At 36.4% G+C, this 12,294-nt stretch overlaps 1 protein-coding gene across 1 annotated transcript; it reads left to right on the forward strand.

Annotated features, from left to right (window-relative positions):
• Positions 1–956: 956 nt before the first annotated feature.
• On the forward strand, positions 957–11,912 carry Mnda (myeloid cell nuclear differentiation antigen). Its single transcript, XM_036202651.1, has 6 exons — positions 957–2,484; positions 3,377–3,552; positions 3,990–4,148; positions 7,248–7,670; positions 9,362–9,550; positions 11,776–11,912. Exons 1-6 carry the CDS (start codon positions 2,166–2,168, stop codon positions 11,830–11,832), a joined length of 1,323 nt encoding a protein of 440 aa, XP_036058544.1. The 5' UTR covers positions 957–2,165; the 3' UTR covers positions 11,833–11,912.
• The last annotated feature ends 382 nt before the right edge of the window (positions 11,913–12,294 follow it).

Genomic DNA, 12,294 nt, shown 5'->3' on the forward strand with positions numbered 1-12,294 from the left:
TTCCTGTTTCTCTGAATCCTAACCAGGATTTATTTCTTATCTGTGTGATGATAAACATTCTAACTGGGGTGAAATTATATGTCACTACAGCTTTTATTTAACTTGCTCTGATGATTAGAAAAATTGAACTTTTTTTCTTTTGAGGGGTATGTTTTTAGTTACTTTTATTTTTTTCTTTATTCTTAAGCATTTCAAACAGGTGTACAATGAAACAGCATCAAAACCACTTCCTGACTCACTACAACTCTCCTGTATCTTCCCCTAACACACCCCTCCCAACTTCATTTCTTCTTTTTCTGTCTTTGTGTGTGTACAGTAATCCACTAAGTCCAGCTCAGTTATTGCTGCCCATGTGTGGATGGGCATGGGGCCATTCAACAGAGCTTGGGATTCCTACCTGTGGACACAACTTTAAGAAATAATGATTTTCCTTCCCTCAGCAATTACCGTCTGTTAATAGCTCCACAGAAAGGGGTAGGGCAGAAGATCTCTAGCTCAGTCTGTGCTGGAATTATGACAGACTTGACTTTGTCATGGAAAGGTATATGCAGAGCTATGTGGAAATATACTGTTTCACAATCCAACTAAGAAAAGAATTAGAGAGATTATAGGAATATGAGTGAAGTGAAGAAGGATTAAATAAAGATAGGACAGAGGAGAGGAGTGGGTAATGGATGGGCTAACCAAAACTAAGGATATATGAGAAAGAGTATGGAAATCCAATAGTTAGTAACATATTTTCAAAATACAACATAAAAATAGTTTGAAAAGAATTGTTCTGTCTGGGTGGTAAATGGCACTCCCAGAAGTCATGGATTATTAAATGAATACCACAATACATGGTATGGACCACCTCCCTTCAAGATACTGGCCAAAGAGGCCCTAGAAGTTTCTAAAATAGTGCAGGCCATTGCCCTTGCCCTTGGTTACCCACAATGACTGCACACTAAGACCCTGTTGCTGAAGATGCCTTCCATTTGATTGTTTAGTTCTTTAGTCCATTTTTGAATTACATTATTTGTAGGGTTTTGAGTAGTCATATTTGTCTTTTTTTGAGTTTTGTGTATTTACAATGTCAATCCATTGTTAAATGTATCCTTTACAAATATTTTCTCCCATTCTGTAAAGATCCCCCTGCTTCTGGGCCTTATTATGTGTCCTAGACTGGCCACAAATCCATGGCTCTATAAACTCACTAGTTTAAAGATGTGGAGTGCTGAAGTAAGAAGATGGAATAATTGTTGAAAACTCCCAGTCAATAAACATTTTGATTCTTCAGGAGAGATGTGGGAGAAGTTCTGAAAAGGGACAGTGATATGGGCACTGAGAACTAGAAAATTTGTGACCTACACCAGGGAAAGTATCATACTACTTACAGGTGTTATGGAAGAATACCCAACACAGAGCTGTAATTTTGTGGCCAAAGTTACTCACATATAGTGTGAGAGACAGCAGTCCACTTCACTTGTTTGTCACATTAGTCACTGTTATGGTTTGAATATGAGATACTCTTCATGGCTCATGTACTTCCACACTTGGGCACCATCTGCCTGTACTATTTTGGAAGGCTGTGCAGCCTTTAGGGCATAAAGCCTAGCAGGCAAATGTAGGAACATAGGTCCAGGGCTAGAAGGTTATAGACACATTGGTTCCAGCTTAAAGACTCCTATTCAACCTGATTTGTAGAAATTTAACAGGCTATGTGGTTGCAGACTGGGTCCAAGATTTCCTCACTGTGAGACTGTAAGGCAAAATAAACACTCTTCCCATGTGTTGTTTCTGTTGCGTATTCTTGTCACAGTTACTAGAAAAGTAACCAATATAATCATGGTATGTCTGAGGAGTCAGGATCTGACAGCAGACAAGGGAAAGGTTCAGGTACCTAAAGGGAAGGGAAGAGAAGCCATATGCCAATACTCCTAAGTTCTGCCACAGTGGCATATCTCCAGACATCTTTTCATCACAACTACCCTTGACCCGACTAAACTACAATCAATAGGGAAGATTGGTTTGAAGTTTTTCCTAATACGACAATTCTTACCCAATATTCCACATGACATAATGGTTGTTGTGCTGCTCTTTGTCGTGAACACACCTGTATGCAGTATTTCCGAAAAGTGCATTCATTCATAGAGGCATGTCTTTCTTAGGGAATTTCTGAACTCATGTACAGCAGTGTATGCCAAGTTTCTCTTACAGGCTCACTAACAACTTGGAAGATGGCACATGAATACAAGCGAATTGTTTTGCTGAAAGGATTAGAGCACATAAGTGATCATTATTTTGAAAGTTTTAAGTCAGTAATGGCCAATGATTTAAGACTGGAGGAAACCATGAGAAAGGAATACAACAAGGTTCAGATTGCTGACATGATGGAATATGAGTTCCCAACTGATGCTGGATTGGGCAAACTGATTGAGTTTTGTGAAGATGTACACATTCTTAAAAGACTTGCTGAAACCCTTAAAGAAGAGAAATCAAAAGGTAACATTGAAAAAAGAACCCCCTGCCCCTGATACCATATTACTATCTCTGCTCCCTTCAGGACCCTGAAGTCCCCACATAGTTTTCATATCCCCAATTTATACCTCACTGGCCATAGTCATATTAGTGCTTTGGGTTGACTACTAAAGATGTTCCCTTTCCAGTGGTGGATGCATGTAACTGAAGGAGTCTATTTGGTATGTAGACCAAAGTGAAAATAAAAGTTGGCCAAAGACTGAAGTTTCAGGTATAACATAAATGTTAGAATTATAAAAAAAAAATTATGGTTCAAATTTTAAGTAAATCCATTAACCAATTGCCTCACCTATTCCATTAAAAGTACTAACATAATTACCCCCTCTATTGAGAAGGATAAGGCAGTAGTTTAATTAAATATGCCATTAAGAAGGCACAAAGCATTACTGCCTTTCATACATTATTCAGTTAAGTAAAAAGATTTTAGAAAATTAAAATGCAAAAGTTCCCTATCTTTTGCCATAAGTTTATATCAGATTTCCTTTCAATGATTTGTATGATTTGAGTATATTATTGACAAAACATAACCAATCAGTAAGTACAATGAAAATTTGTCTTTTTAACAGAATGATAGGAGAATGAGAATAAGAAAAGCTTGGCTGATGTACATGGGTTCAGGGACAGGAAGCGTTTTCCCATTTTAGAGGAGACAAGTAAGGAAAACATCAAGTAGTGGAGATTGTGTCTAAGGCTGTGCCTTTACTGCCACTACAGTAAACTAATAGAATAAACATAGATGTGAAAGCAATGGAGAGAAAATGGCAGGAAAACTAGATGGTTCCTAGGTCCTTTGTTTTGGCTTATGTGGGCTCTTTTGTTCATGCATTTGTTGTGATAAAAATAATACTTATCCCAGTAAAAGGAAAAACCCCACTGACTACAAGCAACACCGCAGCATCTGTAAAAGGAAAAACCCCACCGACTACAAGCAACACCGCAGCATCTGATGGAGGGGAGACTTCCACAGCTCAGGTGAGCTTGAGGAACAGCAGTGGGCTGGCAGTCCACAGAGCTGTCAGCAGTGCCTCTTCCGTAAACTGTCCATCAATGATTCATTGCTTTCTTAGTTTATCTTCAAGCTTTATTGAAACTCATGGTAAGTGGTCATGCAGCATTAATATGTGTACACTCCTACTAGAGAGCTGTGTACTTGAAAATCAGGTAGAACAATGGTGTCCATGTTTACACACCAAGTTTTCAAATTCAAATTCAATTATGTCCTACCATAGAAGTAATGTTAGAAAGATTGTGTATATAACTATTTCCTATCTCTTTGTTTAATGAAACAACTTATACACACACAGCTTATGACTATTTATGATCATATTTTAGAGCTGGGCAAAAGGTGAGTGTTATTTCCTTAAGTTCCCAACATATTCAGGCAAAATAAATCTACTACCAAATAATGAAGACACATTCTGTTCACTTGATACTGAGACTCATTAACAGGCCAATGAATATACTTTCAGAAAAGAAAAAGTATTAATAAAGAAAAGACTAGAGTGAGAAAGACCAAGCAGTCTGAGGGGCCAGATCACCCTCCCTGTCCTGAGAAAGCCACAGCCAGCTGCCAGTCCCCAGAGCTGCAGACCTCATCTTTGGCTTCATCCAACACTTCTTTGACTAAGGTAAAAGTTTTCTGTCTCACTCTCATTTCTTCAATTCAAACATCAGAATCATATCTTGACGTTCTGACCACACCATGCACTTGCCCCTGAGAATTAATTAATTAGACAAACACAGAGGGTGGCTATGTTAGAAGTCGATCTCCATACTAAAGCAGAAGCATTAAAGATAGGTGATACAAATGTAGAATTTGCTGCACCATAACTTTTTGTTGCTATGAAGACATTTAATAAAACTTGACATTTCTTTTGACAATGAGGCATTTACTGGTTTGTATTGATCCCAAACAGGAAGGGAGAGGTTGCGAGTCCAGCATATACAAGTGTCATTAGCAATGAGTACCATTTCCATAAGTTGGAATCCATATCATTCACTGCTAAAACAGCTAAGAACCCGAGACTAGGTATGTCATAGGCCTGGGAGAAACCTACTACTATCATTCTGCTGAAGGAACATAGCAATAACATATGACATACTGTTATGTCTGTAGAGCAGTGCCTCATTCATCTCTCATCATAGAAGCTTCTTGTCATAGCTGGGAATTAACACAGAGACCCACAACTGGCCAACATGCAAACAGTGAGAGACTTAACACTAACCCATTCTTCAATGGGTTTTCTTCATTAACTCCCTCTTCTCACAGCTCAGGGATGTATGTGCAAGAAGAGGATGAAAGATTGTAAGAGCCAGAGATGGTCCATGACTCCAAGGAAACAGCGCCTTTCAAATAGGACTGATGCACATAGGAACTCAGAGACTCGTGGCACACATTTAAAAAACACAGGTTCACAACCTGGGATTCCAAAACTGTGAGGAGGAAGTGGACATAAAGTCCTACCCCTAACCAAGAAGGTATTTTCAGTTGATACCCACTAGCAAAGGGCTTCTCCAATGGAGACTAGCAACCACATTCTAGAGCAGGCCCTATGGCTGGGAGTAGTGAGCCAATATAAAAAGAGCTCCATGTGTTTCTTTGTGGGGGAGGTATTTTGCTTTACTTGGGATTTTTTTTTTCTGATTTTACTTTTTATGTTTTTATTTTTGTTTTATTTTGGGAGTGAGAGGAAGAACATGAAGTTAAATGGGGAGAGGAAAAGATCTAGGAGAGTTGGGGGAGAGGAATCATAATCAATATGTATTGTATAAAAAATTAAATAAAAATAATAGAAAAATACCAATCCTTGGAGAGAAGAAAAATATAATGAAGGAAATTAAAGAATTTTTGGAAATATAGGAAAATATAACACTCATCAGAAACTGGGAGTGAAAGGAAGAGAGCTATAATCTAGTATGCCATGTTTATGTTTTTCAGGTCAGTATACTTTTATTTGGTCTTGTCAAATATTTCTTCAGTATCAAGTATCAATATTAATCTAATAATGCATGAAAAATAGGATGACTGATGCCTCTTATTTTTTCTGAGTTTGTCATTGAAGGAAATAAATAATTTGTCACAGAGGGAAAACTACAACATTATCAGCATCCATTCTCTGGACTTTCCCTCTCCTCTCTCTATCCCCCCTTCTTTACCTCTCCCCCCTTCTTTTTCTTACTTGAAGAAATATAATCAGATAGTTAAGCAAAAACAGTAGCAAGTTTATTCACCTCAAACCTTACCATTCAGATAATTTAAAGGGTTTTCTTTGTATTTTTTCAGACACTTTTATAATTATGTGGAAAATTTTTCTAGTGTAACATCTTAAAATAGTTACTTTGTTATTTGCTTTTCAAATTTGACATGTCAGGGCTATCTTTCCAACTCCCTAAGTTAAAATGCATATAATATTCAGTGGCTACATCAGTGGTTTTGTTGATTTTTTTAAATAATTCATTTTTGATTGCTTATCTACTACCACGAACTCAGTACCACTTTCAGTGATTATTCTTAAAATGAGTGCATTAAGGATCACTTTGTGGCCTTCTAATAACCCACTAATTTATTTTATGCATATCCTATAACTTTATTGCTGATTTAAATCTAGCCATTGCTACTTGCTTACTTATATACCCATCACTACCACTAATTAGATTCCTTTTTTTTAATTTTCATTTTATACTAATTGGTTGCATTGATGAAAAAAACAGATCCAAGTGAAATCTAATTAGTCATAGGTGATGATTGTTCATTACATTATAGCTTGGATTATTTTCATTCCCTTGGGCCTGTGAAACAATAACACTATCTCCTATTCTATGAAGATCGTAGATTTTCATTGTTTTGCATATTCTGTCTTACAGAATTGAAATACTTTGTTAAAACTCAGTGAACTCAGAACACTATGCAGAAAACAGATTAGATGCCTAATAACATTTCTTTGGATTTACAAATCCTTGCTCTTGAGGAAAACTCTCTATCAATGTTTAAGGACAATTGGTCCGTGAGATTATTTAAAAGAGGTTGCATGGGCCAGCTCTTGTTGTTTTTGATCATTTAGTTATAGCAGATTGGTTTCTCCTTAGGAGAGATACTGTAATTTTTACCCTCAGAATAACTCCAGATAGTTCTGTGGTAACTAAAGTCCTATGTCATCTTTATGATTTATATTTACAATTCTGTATTTTCAACTTTCCCCTTTTATATTCTTTGGCCATAAGAGTAAATGATGTATTAGAATTAATTATAATTTCACTTAAGTACTTCTTCATAAACTGCTCTCAAATCTTGTGCTGTGTTCATGTTGAACATCTTGTTCCGTGTTAGAAATATTCCTCTGATTTTCAGTGAGAGTGTTCAGATTTCTGTGGCTGAAGCCCATTGCTTTCATTCATTAGCTTTTTGGACAATGAAAGAATTCCTCTTTTGTTTATCCACACTTCTACACATACATAAAAATTGTTGCTGGGCATTGGTGGCACACGCTTTTAATCCCAGCACTTGGGAGGCAGAGACAGGCACTTCTCTGTGAGTTCGAGGCCAGCCTAGGCTACCAAGTGAGTTCCAGGAAAGGCGCAAAGCTACCCAGAGAAACCCTGTCTCCAAAAACAAAACAAAACAAAAAAAAATTGTTAAGACTAGTGTGGAGATTGCAATCTTATGCAAAGTTTAATTTGTATTTACTGATAAACTTATATATTTATATCCCTATGTTTGATCAACCCAGAACCAAACAACACAGACCCCAAATCAGAGCATTTCCAGAGGTGCTATTCTCCAAAAGGATGACATGACAGTGATGGTGCTCAATGCAATAGACCCATTTGTATATGAGTCATCAGAAGACAAAGTAAAAAAAATGTTTCATGCTACAGTGGCCACTGTGAATGAGTATTTCCGTGTGAAAGTTTTCAACATCAACCTGAAAGAGAAGTTCAAAAAAAAGAATGTCATCATAATCTCCAATTACTTCAAGTTCAAAGGAATCCTAGAGATAAATGAGGCGTCTTCTGTGTTTGAAGCTGGTCCTGACCAAAAGATTGAAGTCTCCAACAGTCTTATCAGAAAAGCAAATAAATCTCCCCAGATTTCTGATTTTCACAATTATGGTCCTGGAGCACTGGTTTATGGGTTGTTTACATTACATAAGGTAATGCCTGAAAATTTGTTTTTGTCTTTTTCTCCACCAACACCTGGACACAAATATGGTAACTTTCCAGTCATTATAATAACAATATTGTAGCAGAAGACTTTACTGTGGCTGGGGATTACAGATGAAATCATTCCGCATATTAAGAAAATAAGACTGGGTCACTTATTAACAACTTATTTCCTAAGATATATCTTAGAGAGTTCCCTGAAAATGAATTACCAAGGATCATTATTTTACTAGTTACGAAATACCTATCTTCAGCCAAGATGAGCAGAAATGGTGTAGAACATAGGTCAGTGCCATGCCAATAGTCTCAGTTTTTTAAGCTCTACTGCAACTACACAATACTCATTCTTTTCTTTCTACACACTTTGTTTCTATAGATTGACTGAATCAGGGAGATTATTGATTATGACAGGTATTTGATTGGCTGGCATCTTTCTAAATCAAAAACTATTCAATAGAATGACTCTCCCACTTTTATAGTTAGTAGGTTTAATCATTCAATGTTGACTCTGATATCTTAATTAACTATTTCTGAAGACCATAGCAATTGAGAACTATTGTATGAAGTGACATTTGGGAAGCAAGTGAGCCTAGTTTTCTCATTTACACAAGAAAATATATACATATATCTCATTGATGCATCAATGGCCCAAATCAGGGTATTAGGATTCAGTATTTAAAACAAACAACCTTGGGAAACTCAACAAATGTTTTATAAACTTGGCAACTTTAAGCCTGTTTAGTCCATCCTCTTTTAAAAAGACCTTTAGTTTAAACCCATAGTTTATAGCACACTCCTTAGAGACTGTGCTTATGAACACAATTGAAAAGTTGAAGAGCAATAGCTTGAGAGAAACTCAATATAGTATGAATTGGGGACATTGACTTACTTTGGCATAATACTGGAAAGAGGTAAGTAAATGGAAAGGGTCTAAATGAATGAATTACTGGAATCTTATCTGTTCTATAGATTTCCTTTAACCAACTGAATGAATAAACAGTGGGAGCAAATGGCCATTCATCCCTTTATAAGCAGAAGATATAAAGATGGTTGCCCAAGGTTCTGATTCCTGAGATCAATCAGGGTGATTTATGGAGAATTCAGACTGTTGAGGAATAGGGAATAGTGAAAATTAGGAAGACTGTAGTGGGTAGCCATCCCAGCATTGGCCTGGAAGTTCCAACCCCCATTGAGGCTTTGGTAATGGTCATGCCCACAAGGCGGGGTGGAGGAGGAAGCAGAAGACCCAGGACAGAGAGGAAGTTTCTCTCTTGGTTCTGGGATGCTGGATGCAGGAGGTAGACCGAGCAGAGTTCTCCAGAGAACACCGCCAGACTGTGCCATACCTTTGCCAGACCCTACAACCTATCCCTTTATTAGTAAGTTATCCCACAAAATAAACCTCCCTTTTAACTACGTGGAGTGGCCTTAATAATTTCACCAATAGAAGACCATTGTCCTAACACTTCCATGCACAAATATTCTAAATAAAAAAGTAAATAATTTCAGTAATAAGAGAAAATTATTTGGGAAGACTTCAGTGAAGATACCTATGTCTGTGTCTGTAACAGATTTCATATTTTCCTGTGATTTTTGCCATGTAATGTCTTTTTTTGATTGTATAATTATGGCACTGTTTGTGATAACTTTCAGAAAATGGATGTTCATTTTACTTTTGCAGAAAAAAGTGAACTCAAAGAACACAATCTATGAAATAAAGCAAGGTAAAGATCATATAGAAGTTGTAGGGAATGGAAAATGGTACAACATCAATTGTGAAACAGGAGATAAACTTCGACTCTTCTGTTTTCAACTGAAAACAATTAACAAGCAACTGAAGTTGGTGTGTGGTGATCACAGTTTCATTAAGGTAGGAAGTAGACCAGGAATAGAGTTGTCAAAGTGGAAATTAATGCTTTCTTTAGGATTCTGAACATGAACTCTCAGTGTATTACCTAGATAATTCTGTCTCTGGAGGAGAGAATTGAGATGATACCCTTATACTCAATTCTATGGGGAAGATTTTTAAAATGGATACTGAAGAAGTAATCCAAAGAATATTGTATATAAACTAAATAACACAATATATGAAGAAGTTAGAACGACATGGAAATACATTTGAATAGAGATCAAGAGCAAGGGTTTTAATAAGTCAGATGTGATTTAAATGTCAGGTTCAACAAATAGCAGTTGGGTGATTCTGGAGAAAGTTAAACTCTTAAACTGGAATTTAAGGGAAGGGATGCCTATATATTTATGAGTTATCACAGTGTTTTGCACATCATAAGAAATGAGTATGTACTGTTTTCTTAACTGTGTGAAGACACTGGAGAAAGAGAGAGACAGAGACACAGAAAGAGACAGCGACACAGAGAGAAACAGACACACACACACACACACACAGAAAGAGAGAGAGAGAGAGAGACAGAGAGAGAGAGAGAGAGAGAGAGAGAGAGAGATATCTAGGAAATAGAAATGGCATGAAAACACACCAAAGTGTGGGTCAACACTATTAATTCTACTACATATGCAAGATGACAACTCTGAGAACAGAAGACCAAATGGCTGTTTAAATGGTCAGATAAATGTAGCATTGTCAGAAATAAGGAAATAAGGACCATTCATGGTAGATAAGGCAAATACGGAAAGGTTTATGAAGATGAATGGTTGATCATTTTGACACAGTAGTAAAAAGTATTTTGTCTTGAAAATTTGCATTGCACAGAAACGTGACTTGGAGGCAGAAATATTAGACACAACTCTGTGCTATTATATACTTTCATATTAAGTATTTGCATTAAATATTGAGGAACTTTGTAAGTTGCTTATGAAATCTTTGGCGGTTTGAATATCACCATAGACTTGTGCCACTAAAACATGCAAAGGCTATGGAGCATGATTTTAAAAATAGGTAGCTACTTTATCAAGACAAAACAGAAGCTATTTCATAATAGTACTAAGCAGGGAAAATATAAATGGGGCTTTGAGTAATGGAGATGACTAATGTTTAAGAAGAAAGACCCTCATTATTTTTACAACCAGCATGGTAATGGTGGTGAGAGAGAAAGTTGGTTCAAAGAATATCCAAATGTGATCAGAGATAACATTGAGAAACAGGATAAATTGTGCTGATACTAACACTGAGAACAAAAAACACCACCTAGTGGGTGGAAGGATGCTCAGGTTGATGTTGATGTTGAACTCTCTTTAGGAAATTCACAAATTTACTAATAGAGAACACCTGCCAAATACTTACTATGAGCTGAGACTTTAAACAGCAATAGAGAGATAATAATTTCCATTTTGTAGATGATCATAAATAGTCACTGACAAAGATAGCAAGTGGGGGAACTGAATTATAACTATGCTACCTGACACTGAATGCAGATTCTTAGACAAGATGAGTATCCAGATCAGGGATGGAGTTGTGGATCACAGGACAGTGAATGGGCAGCCAGTGGTAAACCATACTACAAATTAAGACAAACAAATTGAGAGGTCAAGATAAAGTGAAAGATAGATGAAACATAGATTTAGAAAATTTAAAGAGGAATAGGATCAACATAGTTTATGCCAGACCTTAGAGATGGTTTAAACAGAAGGTATACTCTAGATATAACAGTCAAAATGTAATTGCTGCTACATTTTCATACAGGGATATACACATTAGTTGTTCCATTTTCAAGAATATAAGAATCCATGAGTTTCAACTATATCTGATAACCCAGAGCAGTAGCACTGAGGAAAATCAGAATTTCATGTAATTTTGTTTTGTTTTTCTACTCCAAACCAAGCTTTAGACTGGATAAACCAATACTTTTCACTTTTTCTTTTTTGTTATAATTCTCTGCCCCAAAATAAAGTCATGTTGAATGTGAAAAGGCATCTCTTCAAGGAACACATAGTTAGAAACGGGTAGCTCAAAATAAGGCAATACAATGAAGATGAAGCAGAGAAGATAACAGGCTTTGAGAGGGCAAAGGATCATATAAGGCCCAGGAGGGCTATAGGCAAGGATGGGTGGCTGGAGAAATATAAACAGTGCTTTCGCTCAATTGCAAGAGTCTTATAGTATTTCTCACTGTCTCTTTCAAGGTCACCAAGGTTGGGAAAAAAAAGAACACCCACTGTGCACTCGAGGCCAAAAGTTGAAGAAAAAATGGCTACCCATAAGGTCAATCCAGCACTTTTAACAGTGGAGCTTTTAACATAGAGACACCAAGCAATTGGGAATAAACAATGGCTTTAGTAGTACATCTAAGCATTTCATAGTTTTGTTTTCTGATTTGTGGTTATGTATTTTCATTTTCAAAATTTTGTATTATTCTCTTTTTCTGCAAAAATAACACTTGAATTTAATTTCTCTAGTGTAAAAATAATAAAAAATTCTTTTTAAAAGAACATCATTATAAAATGCTGTATGTAATTTATTTAATTCATGGGTTTACTATTTGGCAATGGTGTATTTGTGCTCTGTGGGACACATAGGATGGAGTACACAGAATTCCATCAATGTTGAGTTCTACATTCTGATAATACTTCCAGAGTTTAGGACCTATTCAGATTCTCTCCCACTCTGTGGGATGCATCTTCTCTCTATTGATTTTTCTCTTC

The sequence above is a fragment of the Onychomys torridus genome, chromosome 11, assembly GCF_903995425.1.
Source record: "Onychomys torridus chromosome 11, mOncTor1.1, whole genome shotgun sequence".
NCBI lineage: Eukaryota > Metazoa > Chordata > Mammalia > Rodentia > Cricetidae > Onychomys > Onychomys torridus.

Bases quoted from the DNA above. Each gene is read 5' to 3' on its own strand.
- Mnda (XM_036202651.1), top strand. From the start codon at position 2,166: ATGTACAGCAGTGTATGCCAAGTTTCTCTTACAGGCTCACTAACAACT. The intron at 7,671-9,361 runs GTAATGCCTGAA...TTACTTTTGCAG, and splicing joins GGTTGTTTACATTACATAAG to AAAAAAGTGAACTCAAAGAA. The intron at 9,551-11,775 runs GTAGGAAGTAGA...GTCTCTTTCAAG, and splicing joins GTGATCACAGTTTCATTAAG to GTCACCAAGGTTGGGAAAAA.